We start from the raw sequence: 25022 nt of genomic DNA, 5'->3' as shown, positions 1-25022 counted from the left end.
CACCATGTAGGAGTATGAAAATGGTAGAAGGGTATTAACTATGTAGGGGAATGAAAATGGTAGAAAGGTAATAACAGGTAACCAGGTAGGAGGATGGAAATGGTAGAAGGGTATTAACCATGTAGGAGTATGGAAATGGTAGAAGGGTATTTACCATTTAGGAGTTTTGAAATGGTAGAAGGGTATTCACCATTTAGGAGTATGGAAATGGTAGAAGGGTATTCACCATGTAGGAGTATGGAAATGGTAGAAGGGTATTAACTATGTAGGGGAATGACAATGGTAGAAGGGTAATAACAGGTAACTATGTAGGAGTATGGAAATGATAGAAGGAAATTAACCATGTAGAGGTATGGAAATGATTGAAGGGTATTAACTATATAGGAGTATGGAAATGTAGGAATGGTATTTACCGTGTTGGAGTATGGAAATGGTACAAGGGTATTAACCATGTAGGAGTATGGAAATGGTAGAAGAGTATTAACCATGTAGGAGTATGGAAATGGTAGAAGGGTATTAACCATGTATGAATATGGAAATGGTAGAAGGGTATTAACTATTCAAGAGGTTGGAAATGGTAGAAGGGTATAAACTATATAGGGGTAAGGAAATGGTAGAAGGATATAAACTATATAGGGAATATGGAAATGGTAGAAGGGTATTTACTTTATAGGGGTAAGGAAATGGTAGAAGGATATAAATTATATAGGGGTATGGAATTAGTAGAAGGGTATTAACTATTCAAGAGGTTGGAAATGGTAGAAGGGTATAAACTATATAGGGGTAAGGAAATGGTAGAAGGATATAAACTATATAGGGAATATTGAAATGGTAGAAGGGTATTTACTTTATAGGGGTAAGGAAATGGTAGAAGGATATAAATTATATAGGGGTATGGAATTAGTAGAAGGGTATTAACTATATAGGGGTATGGAAATGGTAGAAGGGTATTAACTATATAGAGGTATGGGAATGGTAGAGGGATAAAAACTATATAGGGGTATGGAAATGGTAGAAGGGTATTGACTATATAGGGATATGGAATTGGTAGAATGGTATTAACTATATAGGGGTATGGAAATGGTAGAAGGGAATTAACTATATAGGGGTATGGTAATGGTAGAAGGGTATTAACTCTATAGGGGTATGGAAATGGTAGAAGGATATTAAATATATAGGGGTATGGAAATGGTAGAAGGATATTAACTATATAGGGGTATGGAAATGGTAGAAGGATATTTACTATATACGGGTATGGAAATGGTAGAAGGGTATTTACTATATAGGGGTATGGAAATGGTAGAATGGTATTAACTATATAGGGGTATGGAAATGGTGGAAGGGAATTAACTATATAGGGGTATGGTAATGGTAGAAGGGTATTAACTATATAGGGGTATGGAAATGGTAGAAGGGTATTAACTATATAGGGGGTTTGGAAATGGTAGAAGGATATTAACTATATAGAGGTTTGGAAATGGTAGAAGGATATTAACTATATAGGGGTATGGAAATGGTAGAAGGATATTTACTATATAGGGAGTTTGGAAATGGTAGAAGGATATTAACTATATAGTGGTATGGAAATGGTAGAAGGATATTAACTATATAGGGGTATGGAAATGGTAGAAGGATATTTACTATATAGGGGTATGGAAATGGTAGAAGGGTATTAACTGTATAGGGGTATGGAAATGGTAGAAGGATATTTACTATATTGGGTATGGAAATGGTAGAAGGTTATTAACTATATAGGCGTATGGAAATGGTAGAAGGGTAATAACTGTATAGGGGTATGGAAATGGTAGAAGGGTATTAACTATATAGGGGTATGGAAATGGTAGAAGGATATTTACTATATTGGGTATGGAAATGGTAGAAGGATATTAATTATTCAGGAGTATGGAAATCTTAGAAGGGTATTAACTTTGAAGCAGTATGGAAATTGTAGAAGGGTATTAACATTACTGGGGTAGGGAAATGATAGAAGGGTATTAACTTTGAAGCAGTATGGAAATGGGTATGGAAATGGTAGAAGGGTATTTGCATTGCAGGGGTATGGAAATGGTAGAAGGGTATTAACTTTGCAGGAGTATGGAAATTGGTATGGAAATGGTAGAAGGGTATTTAATTTGTAGGGGTATGAAAATGGTAGAAGGGTATTAACTATTCAGGAGTATGGAAACGGTAGAAGGGTTTTAACTTTACAGGAGTGTGGAAATAGTATATGGGTATTAACTATATAGGAGTATGAAAATGGTAGAATAGTATCAATTTTGTAGTAGTATGGAAATGGTAGAATGGTTTTAACTGTGCAGGAGTATGGACATAATAGAAGGGTATTAACTATATAGGAGTATGGAAATGGTAGAAGGGTATAAACTATGTAAGAGAATGGAAATGGTAGAAGGGTTTTAGCTTTGCAATGGTATGGAAATGGAAGAAGGTTACACAAGTCATATGTTGTTTTTTTTTTTTAACATTAAAACCAAAAAGTTAAACATAATTCTGGATTTAAATTGAATCAATAAAGTGTAAACCTATTATGTGCACCCTTAAAATGCCACTGGCAAAAGCATACAATGGGTACAAGGAACCCTTTTCATTGCATCCAAATACCATGAACTCGTCAATGACTGTATGAACACAGACAATATAGTAATTAAGTTTTCTTAGGCAAATTTCCAAATGTTATGTGTTTTATTCTTTTAAAACTCATGTAGCGCAGCTGACTACGCTAGCCCAGTTACGTCGGAAAAATGCCAAAAAAATCTATTGAAGGCGCATAACCTCACTTAGGGAGTATTATCTATGACATAAAACATCATTTATGAGTGAGAAAATGTGCATCGCTATGCAAAAAACTAGGAAGTGCATCTGCATTTTAAGACAATTTAATCATTTGATGTATATTTATTTCGGGGGAAAGTAACGGAGTGCCCAGATAAAGACTGTCTGTATGCAATTAGGTGTGAAATTACTCTGTATTTTTTTCTGAAACCTTACATGTATTATCCTTTTTTATATCAGTTTTAAAGTTTACATTGACATAACTTTGAAGGCGCGTAGAAAGCAATTCAAAGTTGGGGCGTGGCACCAGGGATGTCTATTTGCAATAATTTTCAGAAATAATAAAACATAACCTAAACGTAAGGCCACTATTCCTTTATTTTTTGTTTTCCCGATCAACCCACATTTTACAGAAAAAAACTACAACAAATCATACAGGTATATATGTTTTTCTAATCTAATTTCTTTCATCAAATAAGTTTATTCCGAGCCCTTGTACCACGCCGCTGGAGTACTTATACAGCACAATATGAAGCTTGTGCAGAATTCCTGTGGTCTGAGTTACTGTACTACACTAGTTACAGATGTAGATTCCATCTCTCTTCTAAATACCTTAAGAGTTCACAAGGCGTGCCCGCGCCTATTGGCTATAATACTTCTTTGATTCGCTGGCATTCGGAACTCCTCGGCCATTTTCCATCGAAAACAACCTGGGATGTAGGGCAAAGTACATAAATTCGGAAGTGCCTACTCATTGTTACATGCCTTATATCTTTTTATTTACACATGCAGTTTTTTCCCGCAGGTCGGGGATTTTAGCCGGGGTTGGCTGGACCGAAAGTCTACTGTTTATTGTTTACATTTTCACCGCATTGTTTGTCCTCGTACACCGGATCATTCGGAACTCCTCGGGCATATTTATCAAAAACAACCTCGGATGTATGCCGGTACATCAGTTGAAGTAGTTCGTAAATTTTTTGAATTATATCATTTATGAAATGAAGTGTTTTAGAATTGTATTTATTAATCTAAGTTTAAATTGATTGCCAATGCAGTATATTATTGCTAACATAATTAAGATTTCCAAGAGTAAAGTCATAACTGCTAAATAAAATTACTACGCGATCTACTTGCAGCGGACTTAAACGTACCTCTTAATAAGAATGTAAACCGTCCAAATACATCCGAGGTTGTTTTCGATAAAAATGGCCGAGGAGCTCCGAATGACACCGGATATGGTCATTTTACCGAATACACAGTGGTTACGTTCAACAAATTTTATTTTTCTTAGGAGGAACGTAACTTATTTTCTTACGGTGTTTAATGTTTAGTACACAAGTGGTGCTTTCTTCGATATATGGTGATAGGGTCGTGACGCACTAGGAATCAGTGTTATCGTGCATGCAAATTCAGTCGGTGTATACTCTTCTTTTACAACACCATTTTAAATGAAACAAAGGCCAGTCTTTGCCGCTGAAAGAGCCCCGCCTTCGTTTTATTATCGGAGTTTGATAAGTTTCATAAAACACTTTGACAAGCCTGTTTCCAAAATAATGTTTTGACAGTGCTCCGCCAGACGGCCGTATTGTGAAAAGATTTGTCGAAGTGTATTAAGAAACTACACTCTCTAAACTCTGGTTAAAGACCGAAGGCGGGGCTTCGTCAGGCGGCCGTTTTGTGAAAAGGTTTGTCGAAGACTTTAAAGAAACTAAATTCTTAATCAAAATATGTTAGAAGACCGAAGGCGGGGCTCCGTAAACGGCGTAGACTTTGCTATGTTTCAATTAAAAGGGTTAAAAAATAGTGAAGTTATCTTTGTTTTAAGACTTCATTCGAAGCAAAATGTTGATTTCAAGTTCGACGTAGCATTTATGACGCAATTCATCACGTGGTATACACACACTGAAATTGGACAATTGACTATAGAATATATAGAAAATGTATTCAGTGTTCTCTGGCCTGTATGCCGGTACATCAGTATAAGTAGTTTTTAAAAATTTAATAATAATATATATTAGGTTTAACTGCTAAATTGAAATTACTATTTGCAGCATGATTAAATGCAAATATTTCTGACATCGTAAGCCGTCCATATACATCCAAGGCTATTTTCGATGGAAATTGCTGAGGTGTTCCAAATGGCATTCACCCATCGCGAAGACGGCACGGGACTCTCTGAGATGGCTACCTTGCTGGTGGGCGTAAATTTCTCTCTGTGACAACGACATTCAATTGTGTTACACTGACAGACGTGGGAGGTCAAGCCATATTGCAAGTCAAATACAGTCGGCAGACAATCGATTAATGAACTTCAATGATACTAACTTTATTTCATGAAGATAACACATTAAAGCTGCACTCTCACAGATACACCATTTTTACAACTTTTTATTTATTTGTCATGGAAAGAGCATTTTTTGCGTAAATATCTGCAAACCAGTAATATAAGATTGCTGACAAAAATCAGATCGTAGATTTTCAGAATTCCGTTCGAAAATTAATCTCTTATGGCTTAAACCGTTGCTAACGGTTTAGGAAAAATGCATAAAACATTAATTTTTGAACTTAAATATAATAATCGGCGATCTATGTTTTGTCAGCAGTCTTATTTAACTGCTTTCCATGGATTTTTGCAAAAATTGGCTCGTTCCAAGACAAACAATTAAAAAGTTGTAAAAACCTTCAATCTGTGAGAGTGCAGCTTCAAGTTACATAAGTATCTTCTTTGTGGTCTTCAATGGATTCTACAAACGTATTAGAATACGATTTTCATTCAAACAATAACAAACACGACGACATTCAAACACAACATATACTCAGTAAAATATTCAAAATTATAAATGACAAGAATAAATAGCTTTTAAACTAACAATTTTAACAGACAGTCATTCACTAAAGTCATTGTTTTGTAAGTGTTTTTTGAATTGTGCTTTAAATGCAAACAAAGATGATGATTCGCGAATAAAAAGCGGTATTGAATTACATACAGATTTCTCAAAGTAAGTAAATGACTTTTAAATAGAGGAATCAGCTTCATTTTGACTTGACGCCACAGCGTCAACTGAAAACCTAATGAGGACATTTAACCTAATCGATGTGGTATAATGCTGCATATCGAACAAATCGGAGTCGTACAAGTAGTTCATATAGCAACGATGAATGAGTTCTAAAATGTTACCCATCAAGAGAAAATAATTCGAACTTGACGCCTCAATGCGTTGAAAACCAGGTGTTTAACATTTGTGCAAAGAGAGGGTTTGGGCAGTTTTATGATTAGTAATGGATATGAGAGATGAAAAACTCTGAAAGGTTTTTCGCAGTTAAAACAACAGCACTCATTTTCACGAAGAATAATGAATAGTATTATACTGACACGAGTGTTTCGTGTGCTATGTTGAAAATGTGCGCCAAGTTATTTTGAATTATCCAAATGAACGACCAATTGACAGTATTGACAAGAACAATACAAGCAATTTTGAGCGTTGTCTTTTTAACAGGTTTCTCACAAATCATTAAAAAAATCCTTGATTTTTTCCTTACCAAATCCCATATTACCCGGACTATCGACGTTCATATGAGTTTAATTGGTCATCTATGAGCATAATAGGATAATGTTGGCCTCCATTCTCCCCATTGACCAACCCTTACCACCTCTTCTGATAAATTAATATTTAGTGCCAATAGAAGATTTTAGAATTTTACAAATTGTTTCAACGGCCCTCGATCTCAGGTTCCAAGTTTCCCTGACTTTCCCCTTACCATCTCCCAAATTTCCCTGACTTTCCCCTTACCATCTCCCAAGTTTCCCTGACTTTCCCCTTACCATCTCCCAAGTTTCCCTGACTTTCCCCTTACCATCTCCCAAGTTTCCCTGACTTTCCCCTTACCATCTCCCAAATTTCCCTGACCAGTTTAAGAAAATAAACTGACATTAAAAATGCCGAACATTTTAAAATACCCCAATGCAAGGCTAAGTTATAGCTGAAAGAAGTCAAAATACAATTTTATAAAACTTGTTACACGGAGACATTGTCTAGACATGGTGAACATTTGTGCACATTATTTCAAAACAATAGTTACAGCGCGGACTAGCCAATATTGTTTTCACAAATCACACGTATGTGCAACCTTGGCCTTTGACCTACATAATTATATTGGTCTTGTACGGCACATTATATAATATCTTGGTAAACTTCTGTAAACAGTTATTTTAAAATCCTGTGTGACGAAGTTACAGACTAGACAGGCCAGAATACAAATAAATTTTATTTTTAAACAATGACCTTTTAAGTATGACCTTGACCTCTGGCGTACAAACTTGCAACGACACAGCGTCTTGTCACGTAGAAATTAGTGCCAATTTACTTACGTAGATCCCTCTTCGCATGGGAAAGCTACAGCACGAATCTGCCGTAACATAACATGCGAAGCCAACGCGGACAAGGACGACGCAAGATTCCTGTGTGACAGCCATTAATCAGCAGCCAACGACAACGCGGAAAAGACGGCGCCAGATCCCTCTATTTCTGCCATTACTTAGCAGGCGACGACAACGCGGACGAGGACGACGCTAGATCCCTTTGTTTTTGCGATTACAAAGCAGGCGACGACAACGCGAACGAAGACGACGCCAGGTTCCTTACAACAACAACAACAACAATAACCTTTATATGCCATGGTAACATTTCTTACAAGGCTTTATGTCTGCCATTACTTAAACAGCAACAAATAAACGCGGACAAAGACGACGCCAGATTCTTATATGCCTGTCATTATTTAGTGAAAGACGATGAGGCGGACGGAGACGATGCCAGATTCCTATATTTCTGCCATTACTTGGTGAAAGACGATGAGGCGGACGGAGACGATGCCAGATTCCTATATTTCTGCCATTACTTAGTGAAAGACGATGAGGCGGACGGAGACGACGCCATATTCCTATATTTCTGCCATTGATTAGTGAAAGACGATGAGGCGGACGGAGACGACGCCAGATTCCTATATTTCTGCAATTACTTAGTTAAAGGCGATACGGCGGACGGAGACGACGCCAGATTCTTATATTTCTGCCATTACTTAGTGAAAGACGATGAGGCGGACGGAGACGACGCCAGATTCCTATATTCCTGCCATCACTTAGTGAAAGACGATGAGGCGGACGGAGACGACACCAGATTCCTATATGCCTGTCATTACTTAGTAGAAGACGATGAGGCGGACGGAGACGACTCCAGATTCGTATATTTCTACCATTTCTTAGTGAAAGACGATGAGGCGGACGAAGACGACGCCAGATTCCTATATTCTGCCATTACTTTGTGTAAGGCGATGAGGAGGACGAAGACGATTACAAGATTCATATATGCCCGTCATTACTTAGTGAAAGGCGATGAGGCGGACGGAGACGACGCCATATTCCTATATTTCTGCCATTAATTAGTGAAAGTGAGGAGGACGGAAACAGCGCCAGATTCCTATATTCTGCCATTATTTAGTGTAAGGCGATGAGGCGGACGGAGACGACGCTAGATTCCTATATGCCTGCTATTTCTAACTGAAAGACGATGAGGCGGACGGAGACGACGCCATATTCCTATATTTCTGCCATTACTTAGTGTAAAGCGATGTGGCAGACGGAGACGCCTGCCATTACTTAGTGACAGACGATGAGGCGGAAGGAGACGACGCCAGATTCCTATATTTCTGCCATTACTTAGTGTAAGGCGAGGTGGTGGACGGAGACGCCTGCCATTACTTAGTGACAGACGATGAGGCGGACGAAGACGACGCCAGATTCCTATATATTTCTGCCATTACTTAGTGTAAGGCGATGTGGCAGCACGGACGCATGCCACTAGTTAGAAAAAGACAATGGGCCGGACGGAGACGCCTGCCATTACTTAGTAAAATACGTTTAGGCGGATGGAGACGCCTTCCATTACTTAGTGCAACAACATTTTGAAATACCCCAATGCAAGGCTAAATTATAGCTGAAAGAAGTCAAAATACAATTTTGACTTATGATCCTCAAATGTAAACTTGTTACACGGAGACATTGTCTAGTCATGGTGGACATTTGTGCACATTATTTCAAAACAATAGTTACAGCGCGGACTAGCCAATATTGTTTTCACAAATCACACGTATGTGCAACCTTGGCCTTTGACCTACATAATTGTATTGGTCTTGTACGGCACATTATATAATATCTTGGTAAACTTCTGTGAACAGTTATTTTAAAATCCTGAAGTGACGAAGTTACAGCCTAGACAGGCCAAAATACAAATGAATTTTATTTTTAAACGATGTCTTTTTAAGTATGACCTTGACCTCTGGCGTACAAACTTGCAACGACACAGCGTCTTGTCACGTAGAAATTAGTGCCAATTTACTTACGTAGATCCCTCTTCGCATGGCAAACTTACAGCACGAATCTGCCGTAACATAACATGCGAAGCCAACGCGGACAAGGACGACGCAAGATTCCTGTGTGACAGCCATTAATCAGCAGCCAACGACAACGCGGAAAAGACGGCGCCAGATCACATTATTTCTGCCATTACTTAGCAGGCGACGACAACGCGGGAAAGACGACGCCAGATCCCTTTGTTTTTGCTATTACAAAGCAGGCGACGAAAACGTGGGAAAGACGACGCCAGATCCCTTTGTTTTTGTTATTACAAAGCAGGCGACGACAACGCGGACGAAGACGACACCAGATCCTAACAACAACAACAATAACCTTTATTTGCCATGGTAACTTTTCTTACAAGGCTTTATGTCTGACATTACTTAAACAGCAACAAATAAACGAGGACAAAGACGACGCCAGATTCCTATATTTCTGCCATCACTTAGTGAAAGACGATGAGGCGGACGGAGACGATGCCAGATTCCTATATTTCTGGCATTACTTGGTGAAAGACGATGAGGCGGACGGAGACGATGCCAGATCTCTTTGTTTTTGCTATTACAAAGCAGGCGACGAAAACGCGGGAAAGACGAAGCCAGATCCCTTTGTATTTGCTATTACAAAGCAGGCGACGACAACGCGGGAAAGACGAAGCCAGATCTCTTTGTTTTTGCTATTACAAAGCAGGCGACGACAACGCGGGAAAGACGAAGCCAGATCTCTTTGTTTTTGCTATTACAAAGCAGGCGACGACAACGCGGGAAAGACGACGTCAGATCCATTTGTTTTTGCTATTACAAAGCAGGCGACGAAAACGTGGGAAAGACGACGCCAGATCCCTTTGTTTTTGTTATTACAAAGCAGGCGACGACAACGCGGACGAAGACGACACCAGATCCTTACAACAACAACAACAACAACAACAACAACAATAACCTTTATATGCCATATTCCTATATTTCTGCCATTACTTGGTGAAAGACGATGAGGCGGACGGAGACGACGCCAGATTCCTATATTTCTGCCATCACTTAGTGAAAGACGATGAGGCGGACGGAGACGACGCCAGATTCCTATATGCCTGTCATTACTTAGTAGAAGACGATGAGGCGGACGGAGACGACTCCAGATTCGTATATTTCTACCATTTCTTAGTGAAAGACGATGAGGCGGACGAAGACGACACCAGATTCATATATGCCTGTCATTACTTAGTGAAAGACGATAAGGAGGACGGAGACGACGCCAGATTCCTATATTCTGCCATTACTTAGTGTAAGGCGATGAGGCGGACGGAGACGACGCTAGATTCCTATATGCCTGCCATTTCTAACTGAAAGACGATGAGGTGGACGGAGACGACGCCAGATTCCTATATTTCTGCCATTACTTAGTGTAAGGCGATGTGGTAGGCGGAGACGCCTGCCACTACTTAGAAAAAGACAATGAGCCGGACGGAGACGCCTGCCATTACTTAGTAAAAGACGATGAGGCGGATGGAGACGCCTGCCATTACTTAGTGTAAGGTGATTAGGCGGACGGAGACGCCTGCTATTATTTAGTGAAAGACGATGAGGCGGATGGAGACGCCTGCCATTACTTAGTGAAAGACGATGAGGCGGATGGAGACGCCTGCCATTACTTAGTGAAAGACGATGAGGCGGATGAAGATGCCTGCCATTACTTAGTGAAAGACAATGAGGCGGATGGAGACCCCTGCCATTACTTAGTGAAATACGATGAGGCGGATGGAGACGCCTGCCATTACTTAGTGTAAGGTGATGAGGCGGACAGAGACGACGCTAGATTTCTATATGACTGTCATTACTAAGTGAAAGACGATGAGGCGGACGAAGTCGACTCTGAATCCCTATATGTCTGCAATAAATAAACAACGACAACATGGATAAAGATGATGCCAGCAGCCAATTGTATAGATCCCTGTTTTTCTGCCATTACAAAGCGGACAACGACAACGTGGATGAAAACGATGTCACATAACTTTATATGTCTGCCATTACAAAGGAGGCGACATTATGATACATCCAACATACCAAATGGCTTATGCATCCTATTTTTTATTTTTGTTCAAAGACAAGAATTTACTACAACTAACATTAAAAAAGCACCAAAAAACACATGATTTGTGAACATTTAAAACAAAATGGGGTTTTCAATAAAAAATGCGCCAACATACCGGTATCTATTCTTTATCTTTACCAATATAATGTTGTTTTTTTGTTGTTATCATTAGTGCTAAATGAGTTAAACATTATAATGCATTAAACAAATGCATCTGTCAAGTGTTGTAACCTATATGCTGCTTCTTTATGACTCTTGTAAATAAATGTCAAAATACATGTCAACACCAATACCATGTTAAATATTTCTGGTGTTTTTTGAGTTGTAGAGTTTATTTATATATTCAGATTTCTGTAGATTACAGTCACAAATAAAAGAGACCAAAAACTTATACTATCATCATCAGTGTCTATGTATGATATACTCCAGAGCTTATGCTGTTATGGAAACCACAATTTATAATTCATAGCATTGTAATGAAAAACACAATTCATTATTCATAATGCTGTTATGAATATCACAATTTATTATTCATAATGCTGTTATGAATATCACAATTTATTATTCGTGATGCTGTTATGAATATCACAATTTATTATTCGTTAGACACAGTTTATTATGTATAATTCTATTATGAAAATCACAATGAATCACAATTCATTGTTTATGATTTTGTTAGGAAAATCACAATTTATAATTCATAATGCTGTTATGAAAATCACAATTTGTTAATAATAATGCTCTTTTGAAATGACAAATCTCTTAATCATGAATAATTTATGAGGCAATTTTATCGGTTCCGCAATATTCAAATGTGGAAATATGCACAAGCACTTGTACTAAAATTTTTCCGTAGAAAAAGCAGAGTGGTGAAAGCTGAATTTGAACTTGGTCTATGCTTTCACTTCAATTCCTTTAACAGCAGCCCAGACCACTCGCCTGCGGAGAAACCTGACAATACAGGGCTATTGAAGAGTATTTAACTGTGCAAATTCATAGAAAGAAGAGTTGCCTCCCCTGCCTCATGCATATTCATTAAAACGAGATCTTGTTAGTCAATTGTCCCACGGTATTTACAAAGTGTAATAGACTGAAGTACAGTGGTTGCGAACGATTAACCAAATTACAAAAGATATAACAGTTTTTAACATGAAAACAAACAAAGTAACATTAAAACAATTGTCCCTTTTGAACACAACAGGGAGGAGCCAACATTATACTCTCTACTGTTCCATACACACTGGATCAAACACCAGGGGAAAGAACTGCCCTTCCATCTTTTCACCCTGAAACAAATAACATGGATTGTCCCATTAGACAGTCATATGTATCACACAGAATTATCACATAGAATTATCAAATATAATTGTTGCATGGGAATGTCGCATGGAATTATTGCACTGAAATATCACATGGATTTTGCATGTAAATGTCATATGGAATTGTTGCATGGGAAAGTAGCATGGGAAAGGTCACATGGATTTGAGCATGAAAATAATACCATTTTTTGTATGAATTGTACCATAGATTGAGTGTTCTACTTACTTGTATTCTTGGATGTATAGTATTTTACTTGAAGTTTCAGCAATACCAGTTATCTTGTACACTAGGGAGTCAAATGGGGGTGAGGTGATTGTTTCGCCATTGAATATGTATGTGTTCATGCTCTTTCTCATTGCAGAAGGGACCATATACATGTTTTTCAAGAAGAACCATAAGAATTCTCCTTTTTTAGATGTGAATGTTATACATTGACACTGTCGGTATGAATAAAAGCCGTTCCCGAGCAGTACCAAACTGATACGCAAATACAGAGCCTAGTTCAACTTTTTTATTCAAGTCAATAAAATTTAAGGGGCTGTAGAAAAAAGAGTGGGTGTGTGGAGATGAAAATCTAACAATTAATTCATAGTTGCTTTAAAGCTGCACTCTCATAGATTTACCATTTTTACAACTTTTTTATTTTTTGCCTTGGAAAGAGCAAATTTTTGCATAAATATCTGCAAACCAATGCTATAAGATTGCTGACAAAAAATCAGATTGTAGATTTTCATTTTTCCGTTCGAAAATTAATGTTTTATGGCTTAAATTGTCACTAACGGTTTAAGAAAAATGCATAAAACATCATTTTTTTAACTTAAATACAAAAATCTGTGATCAAATGTTTTGTCAGCAGTCTTATTTAATTGGTTTCCATGGATTTTCGCACAAATTGACTCGTTCCAAGACAAAAAATAAAAAAGTTGTCAAAACGTCCAATCTGTGAAGGTGCAGCTTTAAGTCCTCAGAAGTAATATACAGCTGCAGTTTTTCTTTGTACTTCTCTTAATACCAGTAACAGGAGGTCTTTTTCTGTGTTAATCAAGGGCAACAATTAAACAAAATAATGAGCACAAGTTATTATCACCTTAATATATTTAGTAGTCTTTGAGTATTGGCCAAGATTAGGGTGTTTGAACAATGACGTTCATGACACCAAGGAAATGAAAATATCTCGAAAATCAGACATGATAAGAAGCGCAAGTAACTTTCCATGCCCCACCTTTGGTATGCGTATATCACTGAGAATTTCCTCATCTGTATTGGAACAGACCCCGTCCTTGAAATAGTTCAGCACCGCTGCTCTTCTCGAGCTGTCTGACCTGTAACATGACCTTGAATTAAATACATACATGTATGAAGCCTTTCTCTGTAGATTCCATGGACCGGACTACCAAATACACATTGAGCACAAACTTCCCTAAATGAAACTTGATCCCTATGCCAATCAAACTTTCCCAAATTGAGCACAGACTTCCTCAATTAATGTTTGAACACAAACCTCCTTGATTCTGTGAAGTTCTGTAGATCTATCTATCTACTGGTACGTTAAATTGGCATAAATTCTTTGAAAAAATTCACAATAGAGTATGTTAGTATTTGACTTTAAGATATTCCAACTGCCGAATAAGTAAATGCATACCACTATGGGGCTGAGCTTATAAAAGTTTGAAATCGCAATCAGTCCGGGCCAATGGACCTCAACCAAAACCCCCAACCCCACCCCACCAGCACCACAACCAAAAAAAACAACAACAAAAATCAAGGCAGACAAAGACGAGGCCAGATTCCTTTATGTCTGCATTTACTTTAATAGTACCCCAGACCCCTATATGTCGGCGCCAGATTCCTATATGTCTGCGACGACAAGGCGGACGAAGACAAAGCATTGCAAAGCAGACAACGACAATGTGTTTGTCCTCTGATTTAAATAGACAATATCATACATATGTTCAGAGCCTGGTCCGTCTCCATTAAGCTACCAGTAGGCCAAACTCTTTTTTCTTTTCTGTTTCGTCACAATTAAGATGTCATTCAGTTCTCTTAAATGACCGCAATTTAGACTCTAGATTATTTGATCTTATCCCTCATCCTCTGATGGGGTTAATTTCCACTTTTGGTCTTCCAAATTTGTCTTCACTAATAGGGTCGAGTCAAGACACAAAAAATAATGCCAATAGAAGCAGGCAGATTTTATAATCTCTCAACGCACCACAAAGCCTGCTCAAGTTGTCAATATATGATCTTGAAGAATCTTATGAAATTATAAAAATAACATTGCTACTTTTTCAACATTGAAATGTATATTATGATATCAGATATCCAATACAGTTACAATATATTATAAAATAATACAGTTGAACATCGCTATTATGCCAAATAACGTTTATCCGAAATTATCGCTACCGGTATATCAAAATTATTTTTCAATCCTGATTTTATTCCTTCTTTGTTAAACTAAATTATAAATCTTTAATCCAAAATCGCTATCCCCGCCTTAATATTTCATGTCATCTATAATTTGTGAACGCTGTAATTTTCTGAAAATTGTTAATCCGAAATATTGCTATTTTGAAATATTCTTTTGGGTCCCTACGATTTCGGATGAACGGTGTTCAACTGTAACTTATGGTGTTAATACCATAGGTGACCTGATATGGGTTATACGGGACAAAGGAAACCATATTGGGTTTCCTTCTTTGTTCTCACCAAAATATGGTTTCTTGTGCCCAGTATGTCTGATATCGGTTCCCTTACTAATCCCCTAATGTATATATAACATTAACAACCTGTTTAAATTGATTATTTATGGGAATTATTTCATTTATTCATCAGAATTGGAGAATAGACATCATTTTGTGCCATGTATTTTAAAGATAAGTGACCGGATATGAAAAAATATGGGGTCACCGCCTGCCCATTCCTGGACGAATGCAATGTGCCATTCATGTTAGAGGCATGATGTTCATATAAGTAACACAGCAATTATGGTCATACCTGTTACCATATGAACCATGGACAGCTAGAGGGTGGTGAAAGCTAGCTTCCCCTTTCTTTAACATCCCGCATACTGGCTTGAAGCTGGCTTTTTCTTCTTCTGTTAAAATGGTCTACAAATTGAAACAGATATGATAGTAGTGATGAAATAATTTTGAGTACAATCGATAAATCTTCGCTAACAATTACATATCATTGACAATCGAAAGTGGTTGTCCGAAATCAATGTCGCTAATGTTACTTCTGTCACTTAGGTTATATTTTGTTATGCGGTAAAAGTCTAATAAGTGCCAATTTTTCTTTCTGGTAAATTGTCCCTGAATTTATTTATCAATGGCTTTTTCTCCCTTATACAGAATGGTCTACAAGCATTTTATTAGCAATGTTGTGATAGGGCTTTTGTTTCTAGTCGTATGTAACCCACCTGACTATAAGGTAGTGTTTTGGGATATACACATGCACTCTCATGGACGTTTTCTAGGAATAAGACCACTTTAAGAGCAAACTTAGATCTTTCTATGGTGTTTAATCCGTTCCTTTCAGTAATTGTAACATAGAGCTGAGGAAATAAGGAGAACTACTTAATACTTTAACTAGTACATGTAGTATGTACCCCAGCTTTAAGGGCAAACCAAGCTAATTTCTGTGGGGTTTAATGGGTTTCTTTCACTGACTTACGTCATTTACGTCACAGTAATGAAAAATTTGTTGTCGATATCAAACTTATAACTTGAAGCCCCGATTATTAATCTAGATAGATATATTTTTATTCAAGATTATCAGTTGAATGTTGAACCACTGTAGAAGCATTAAGCAAATAAATCATTATGTACTGTTTCTTTTTTTGTTGTCTGACCGCTTCCCGCCGGCCGCAGTTAATTACGATCGCAGTCGTTCTTGTTAGAAACGCCGCAGAACTCGATGAGAATCTCATTTGAATTAAGCTTGCATCAATGACTATCTTAATCGGCTATGATGGCTCTAGAGCCCTCTTACGAATTGCCACATTGCGAAAAATTATTGACAGAATACACGTCGCGAAAATGTGTGACATTTCTATATAATTGGACATTTGAACAGGTATTTTTTTTTGGGGGGGGGGGGGGGGTTGTCGCCGGGTCCTGATCGATTGAGGTTCCAAACTTTTAGAAGCCCTGCCTTTTAGTAATTGATATTTAGAGCTAAGGTATCATGGAGAACCACTTAATACTTTAACTAGTAGTAAAAACCCAGCTGACTATAACGTAGTGTTTTGGGACCATTTTAAGACCTAACTTAGGGTATTTCTGTGGGATTTAACGGGTTCTTTTTAGAAATTTATTGTTATATAGAGCTGAGGAAGCAAGGAGAACCACTAAATACTTAAACACTTAGAATCTAATCAAAAGGATATATATGGGATGACTTCTCCCAGTATGGAACAACTTCTAAGTGAGAATGACTTCATGTTAGACTCATCCTTTACTGGCATTAGTTATAGAAAGCTGCTTAAATGATGAATATTGTAATTGTAAACACATTTAACAAGTTTAATGTAAAAATCTTTAATAATTTTCTTGATGGCAGCAAATGCTGCAAAATGTGTGTAATGATGAGTGACACCAAGGCTATGAAAATGCTTATACTATTATAATATATTATTTGAGTGTTGATACCTTTATTGATTCCATGTCTTTAAAGTTGAAGTCTGTCACTGGTAATGGCTTGCCTCCGTCTCTGGTCCATCTGGAAAATGCAATTACATATCTACGTCTATATTGTACAGGCAATTATTCTGTGACTTGCTCATAAGGTATTAAAAAGTGTACAACTATCAGTCATTGTGATTTTTAAGACTGAGAATTTCACAACAGAAATTATTTCGTCCGCCACAGGTGATGACAATATTGTAATGTTTTTATCTACTTAATGCCTCGGTGTGTACTGAGGGCGATTTTGGCTAGGAAAATCTCATAATCATTAATAACTAATAAGGCAGTATCATTGGTTCCGCAAAGTACCAGAATCTGATGCTTTCCAGTAAAAAAATATTCTGGCGAAAGCTGGAATTAAACCTGGTCTGCCTTTTCAGTACAATAAATATCATTAGTAGTGAAGACCCCTCGGCCGTGGAGGCTACTGGCAATACAGGGTTATTGAAGAATATTTAATTGTAACATGTGAATTCATTGAAAGAAGAGTTGTCTCCCCTGCCTCATACATATTCATTAAAACAAGATTTTGTCAGTTAATTGTTCCACAGTGTTTATGAAGTGAAAGAGAATTAAGTACTGTGATTGCCGCTGATGTGTATGAGTATACATTTGTTCTTTTTTACAATGAAAAAAAAATAGAAACAGTGCAATTATATTTTGTTTACTGTTTCAAACGGTGACTTTATCAGGATGTATGCCACCATTACATTTCAATAAACCACCGAAAAGCATGAAATAAAACGTTAAAATTACTTGTTTCACAATTAACTGTCGTATAATAAATAAGTTTAAACTCAAACCTATGGGATCCAGGTATGTACTTCAATGCTCCATTTTCCTCCGTCTGGTCATCCAAGGCAATATGAACCTTCAACAAAATTTGAACATTGTAAAGTATCAATTTTGACATCACTTACCATGTAAAGACAATCAGTTGCTCAAGATAATTGACCATGGCCAATGATCAAATCGAAAAGAATTAATAAATTGATTATTTGTTACTGTCAAAAACAGACATCATGAAACAAGCACTTTTTTCACCAAAAATAGACAAGCTAAAAATCAAGTCTGCCAATAAATCAACCCTTTAAAACAATCCTTTTTTGGGGGTTGTCTTAAGCAAGGTGAAAAAACTGCAAAGGAATTTAAAAAATGCCATATGGAGTGCGGTTTCCCAGAAGCAGCACACAGAAAGCTTTATGTAGCAGGGTAGTTTTTGCAAATCAATGTGGGGACATTGGGCATATTTACATAAAGGTGTGCATCTTGAACCTCATCTTTGGTTAGATGAAAAACCAATAAGGCCAAGCAAAAAATGTAATTGTAATGCCAAAATAAATTGTAGGTAAAGAAATTTTACATTATTGTTCAGTAAAGTGTGGATGTCATTTTCACATTTACAACAGTCATCACCGCTTTGTCTGGTTCCATTCTATAAAAACAGTACATTTATGTGTCTTTCTGGAACAAGAAACTACCAAAAAGATATACCCAAAAGGAAAAAAAATCAGTCTGATTTTTTTTTCCCAATATGAAAATTAGTCCAAGGTAAAAAAAAAATTTGGTGGCAACACCTTCCAATTCACTGCCTCATCCCCTTATATACATTTCAATAGATTAACAGCAAAAATGAACTTGAATTAGGGTAAATTTGTAACATTCCCAGTACATGAACTCATAACCCAACATTACTTTTAAAGCTGCACTCTCACAGATTGACTGCTTTGACAACTGCTGATAAAAGATCAGACCACACTTTTCCATATTTCTGTTTGAAAATTGATGCTCTGTGGCTAAAAGCCTTACTTACACTTAAAGAAAAAATATTTATTTCGGCAGATTTCCAAACAATTGAGATTTGTTCTATTGTGAGCTATCATATATGACTTAAATGAAGGCTTGATGCCAAAATCAGCTGATTCTGAGACCCAAAACTAAAAAGTCAAAAGCCTCAATCTGTGAGAGTGCAGCTTTAAAAGATCAGCACATCTAGCTATAGCTCTATGTAAAAAAATAAGCATATATATCATAAAAGATAAAAATACCGGGTAACAGTGGTTCTATGGGCAAAGTGCATTGCTGGCGAGGATGAAATAAGGAGGAGATAGAAACATGATCCATACAGTGAGATGAGCCATGGGTGCTGTTCTGGTCCAGTAGGAGTAATCCTGGTGCCTACATGATAACATATTCTCATTGCCCTGAGCCCATACATTGTAACATGATGACTAACATCTTCGGAGTTTGAAACTGACAGACCCTAATTTGCTTAAAGCTTACTATTTTCATTTTGGTATAATTTGTTTTCTCCTTTGCTATGACCTTAACAATTGTACAACTAACTATAAGGATTGATACATTTAACAATTTCTGATCTTAAAAGTGGCATTTGAGGGAAAATACAGGTGCAAAAAAAGTTTGATTGATTCCAAAAATGACCTGCTAATGACAATCAGTTTTCAATTGACAAACTCTTTCATTGAAGGAAACGCCAAGAGGCAAAGTGATCCTATTAGTTCATCCTTGCAACATTAGCGACATAGAAGTCTACATACCAGGCTACATTTCCTCCATGCTTGGGTGGCTTCGCAAACAATTGGTCATGCCAGAATCGAACAGAAGACATTCTGCCCTGCTCTAGAAGCTGGGACGATGGAACCTGAAATAAACAGGTAAAGCTGTGGCTTGTCACAGAAAAACAAACCTACTGCCAAGATCGACAAGAGGTTTATATGTCTGACTTTGACGGCCATGGGTTTGATAACCTCCGAGCATCTAGATAATATATTGGTATATAAAGGTGGTGATTCAAGAATGACAAACTTTCCAATGTTTAGATTCTAAGCATGACACAGTTTTGCCTAAAACACATATATCAAGTTAACATCAACTTTGTTCGGTTGAAATATTAGTGTTCTTTCTTGATATATTAAACCACAGAAATGTCAGAAAAGTTTTGCCACTTTATCAATCTGAAAGAACTGCTTTACTCTGGTTATATTTCACAATCAAACACAACATCCTGTGGTCAATATATCAGGATGTTGTCACGGTCAGTAATCTGGTTGCTAGGGTAAATATTTCACAATCAAACACAACATCCTGTGGTCGATATATCAGGATGTTGTCAGGGTCAACAATCGGGTTGCTATGATAAATATTTCACAATTAAAAACAATCTGTGTTAACTAGATGAGGTCATGAAAGTGCTTGGTAAGCTTCCAGTGACCCACCACATCAAAGAGGACATTGTCACCACTCCGGCTGCTATGGTGATATTTCACAACCAAGTACTTACCACCACCTTTGGTAGGTAAATGAGGTCATGGAAATGCTTGGTAAGCCTCCAGTGTCCCAGAGCGTGCATGAGGACATTGTTAGGGTCACCACTCCAGCTGCTATGGTGATATTTCAAAACCAAGTACTTACCACCACCTGTGGTAGGTAAATGAGGTCATGGAAATGCTTGGTAAGCCTCCAGTGACCCAGAGCGTGCATGAGGACATTGTAAGGGTCACCACTCAGGCTGCTATGGTGATATTTCACAACCAAGTACTTACCACCACCTGTAGTAGGTAAATAACGTCATGGAAATGCTTGGTAAGCCTCCAGTGACCCAGAGCGTGCATGAGGACATTGTAAGGGTCACCACTCAGGCTGCTATGGTGATATTTCACAACCAAGTACTTACCACCACCTGTGGTAGGTAAATGAGGTCATGGAAATGCTTGGTAAGCCTCCAGTGACCCAGAGCTTGCATGAGGACATTGTTAGGGTCACCACTCCAGCTGCTATGGTGATATTTCACAACCAAGTACTTACCACCACCTTTGGTAGGTAAATGAGGTCATGGAAATGCTTGGTAAGCCTCCAGTGTCCCAGAGCGTGCATGAGGATATTGTTAGGGTCACCACTCCAGCTGCTATGGTGATATTTCACAACCAAGTACTTACCACAACCTTTGGTAGGTAAATGAGGTCATGGAAATGCTTGGTAAGCCTCCAGTGTCCCAGAGCGTGCATGAGGACATTGTTAGGGTCACCACTCCAGCTGCTATGGTGATATTTCACAACCAAGTACTTACCACAACCTTTGGTAGGTAAATGAGGTCATGGAAATGCTTGGTAAGCCTCCAGTGTCCCAGAGCGTGCATGAGGACATTGTTAGGGTCACCACTCAGGCTGCTATGGTGATATTTCACAACCAAGTACTTACCACAACCTTTGGTAGGTAAATGAGGTCATGGAAATGCTTGGTAAGCCTCCAGTGTCCCAGAGCGTGCATGAGGACATTGTTAGGGTCACCACTCAGGCTGCTATGGTGATATTTCACAACCAAGTACTTACCACAACCTTTGGTAGGTAAATGAGGTCATGGAAATGCTTGGTAAGCCTCCAGTGTCCCAGAGCGTGCATGAGGACATTGTTAGGGTCACCACTCAGGCTGCTATGGTGATATTTCACAACCAAGTACTTACCACCACCTTTGGTAGGTAAATGAGGTCATGGAAATGCTTGGTAAGCCTCCAGTGTCCCAGAGCGTGCATGAGGACATTGTAAGGGTCACCACTCAGGCTGCTATGGTGATATTTCACAACCAAGTACTTACCACCACCTGTGGTAGGTAAATGAGGTCATGGAAATGCTTGGTAAGCCTCCAGTGTCCCAGAGCGTGCATGAGGACATTGTTAGGGTCACCACTCTGGTTGCTATGGTATTCATACAGCATCTTCATCCCAGGATGGGACTCCTGACCCTGCATTTTTAAAATATTCCGTCTTCAGTTTTACGTGAATAAAAACATCTTTTATGTCTTACTCAACATGCTACAATCATGAATTTCAGGCATTTTGTTCCTGATCATTATTCATATTATGTAATCAAACAATATCATAATTTATGAGTTAAGCATGAATATCACTTTTTTTTAAACTTTTTTTTTTTTGGACTGGATAAATTAAACAGGAAACTAACAAAGTACTTCTGTCTTTACATTTATATACCAAGAAATACTTGTAGTCATCCAGGACTTTGTCACACTGCTCATGTGAAAGGACAGGAATGTTAAGCAGGAAACCATCTCTCCAAAACTGGTCTATCTGGGCCTCGCTCAGCTTCATTGGTACCCAGTCTGACCTGGACTGTACAAGAAACATATTACATGTAAGAGTGCAGGAAACCATCTCTTCTGAGCTGGTATATCTGGGCCTCATTCAGCTTCATTGGTACCCAGTCTGACCTGGACTGTACAAGGAACATATTACATGTGAGAGTGCAGGAAACCATCTCTGCTAAGCTGGTCTATCTGGGCCTCACTCAGCTGCTTTGGTAACCAGTCTGACGTGGACTGTACAAGGACAATTTAACATGTGAGAGTGCAGGAAACCGTCTCAACAAAATTGGTCTATCTGGACCTCACTTAGTTTCATTGGTGCCCAGCCTGACCTGGACTGTACAAGGAACATATTACATGTGAGAGTGCAGGAAACCATCTCTCCAAACCTGGTCTATCTGGGCTCACTCAGCTTCATTGGTACCCAGCCTGACCTGGACTGTACAAGGAAGATATTACATGTGAGAATGCAGGAAACCATCTCTGCTTAACTGGTCTATCTGGGCCTCACTCAGCTTCATTTGTACTCAGCCTGACCTGGACTGCACAAGTAACATATTACATGTATATAACACAGTGTGTGTATACCAAGTGATAAATTGCATCATAAATGCTACGTCGGAAGTTGATATTTTGCTCTGTATGAAGACTGTAAACAAATATAACTTTACTATTTCTTCACCATTTTAAATGCCCCAAAAGAATCCATATATGTTAAGTTAAATTGCAACAAATTTCTTTCTTTTCGGTGAAAAATGGCATTGCAACACTGCTTTGTTAAACGAAATGATGACAATGGTTCACCAAGTTTATTTGCAAACAATAGTACATGGTGTCAAAGATCATAATAACATGTTATGTATATGGGTACAGTTTCAATGTTTACAATTGTATTTCAATTAATAGAAGGGATTTTCCAAATGCTTCTAATTAACAGTTTATGTATTTTGAACACACCGTTACAAGTTGAAACAAATCTCCAACTGGTTCATGTGCCGTGCTGTAGTCTGGAACACCAGGCAGAAACTCGGTAACCCCCATGTTAGAAATCTGAAACAAAACGTAACCAATATAGGGGTATAAATAAATTAAATGTTTCTACCTTACCTTTTTGTGAGTGGGGCCAGTGAATAGTGAAAATAGCGACACTGAATAGTGAAAATAACAGAGCTCTATTAAAATAATGGATATTGGAAACTTGCTAGAAATGATTTCAAAATCAAAGATACACCTATTGGAAGGGTTTTGCACAGACCATGACAAAATGATAAACAAAATTTACTTTTTTTCTTCCGATTTTCAGGATGGGGATAATTCTAAGACAAGAGTAGATTGGACAGTCAAAAGTTTTGCCTTGTTTTTTTAAATCTTTAAACATATCAAGTATCTATTGAAAATTGATACAGGTTTCTGTGATGAATCATTAAGTTACATTTTTAAATAATTGTAAAACATAACAGCTCTTTCTTCAACTTTTCATGACCTTTTATCATCATTACAAGCACTTTGTTCATGTTTCACACATGAAAAAGCTTGTGGAGGATGGTTTGTATAATGCAAGAGAGTCACTTGAATATCAGGGGAAACATAATGAATATAATCCAACATTTCATGCCAAAAGAAGCCAAAAATTTGGGGGAGGACTTAGTCCATATTATGCAACAGTCAATTGTAACCACGGCCCCCCCAGGTCTGGGAGTATACCAGGGATATCCTGGGAAATGGGCCGTGTTTTTACCTTTCAGATGGCCCTGCAGTGCCGGGTGAATGCGGTGGATTTGTCTTCGCTTTAAATATAGCGGGGAATGGGCCTTACCTAGGGTCCCTGTGGGGCGGGGACATTTGTTTGGGATTTTACCATCAGTTTGTCCCCGCAGGATGGGGATTTTAGCCAGGGTTGGCTGGACCAAAAGTCAAAGTCCCTGCTAATCCCCGGACCTGGGGGGCCGTGATTACAATTGACTGGTGCATTAACAGCGCTTCAGGGTCTTTGGCAAATTTTGTTTTGGTGACTCTACGCATTTAGGGAACAAAATGAAAATACAAGTGTTAAATAAGTTCCCTAAACGCGCATTATTGTGGCAAGGGGCGGAGCCCAAAACACATTAAAATATAATATTATTCCGATCTAAGGCGTACATTTAAATCTTTGTTCAGTCGGAAGCGCCCCTCTGACACAAAATCATGTATCCACCCCTGGGCTCCATGTCTTCAACATAACATCATAATAATATCACATTATTATAAATACAATATTCAACAATACAACAAGAAACACAATCCGGTGACTGACCTGCACATGGTGAGTTATCTGTTACCTACATAATTTATCATAACAAGATCAGATATATAAGGAATATCTGTCTTAATTTCTAAGATGATTTATTACAAAAAATGATATTTTGTTATTCTTTAGGTGTGACAAAAAGCAATAAACATAAATTCTGTCTTTTTGTCTAAATTTGCTCACCTTTCCCAGACAGGACCATTTGTCAGAGATAGACTGCGGGTTGACACCGTCTGTTCAATTGGCCGTTGAAACCTACTCCCCAGTCAATTATATTTGGATTTTGTTTCATTTTCTACATTTCAGACATCATTCATTTTGAATAAAA

At 37.9% G+C, this 25022-nt stretch overlaps 1 protein-coding gene across 2 annotated transcripts; it reads right to left on the bottom strand.

Moving 5' to 3' along the window:
* Positions 1 to 11288: 11288 nt before the first annotated feature.
* On the bottom strand, positions 11289 to 25001 carry LOC128234258 (phytanoyl-CoA dioxygenase domain-containing protein 1 homolog). Of its 2 annotated transcripts, XM_052948375.1 has the most exons (12): positions 24878 to 24910; positions 24547 to 24616; positions 23365 to 23457; positions 22298 to 22435; positions 21904 to 22050; positions 19851 to 19954; positions 19419 to 19470; positions 18096 to 18163; positions 17257 to 17326; positions 15602 to 15714; positions 13827 to 13926; positions 11289 to 12570 (listed from the first exon to the last, which is right to left on the bottom strand). In XM_052948375.1, exons 3-12 carry the CDS (start codon positions 23446 to 23448, stop codon positions 12508 to 12510), a joined length of 939 nt encoding a protein of 312 aa, XP_052804335.1. In that variant the 5' UTR covers positions 23449 to 23457; positions 24547 to 24616; positions 24878 to 24910; the 3' UTR covers positions 11289 to 12507. The 2 variants fall into 2 exon arrangements, with proteins under 2 accessions (XP_052804335.1, XP_052804336.1); XM_052948376.1 differs by lacking the exon at positions 24547 to 24616 and having other exon boundaries at positions 24878 to 25001.
* Between the last annotated feature and the right edge of the window lie 21 nt (positions 25002 to 25022).

Source organism: Mya arenaria, chromosome 5, assembly GCF_026914265.1.
Source record: "Mya arenaria isolate MELC-2E11 chromosome 5, ASM2691426v1".
NCBI lineage: Eukaryota > Metazoa > Mollusca > Bivalvia > Myida > Myidae > Mya > Mya arenaria.
This window is presented reverse-complemented; position numbering and strand designations above follow the sequence as displayed.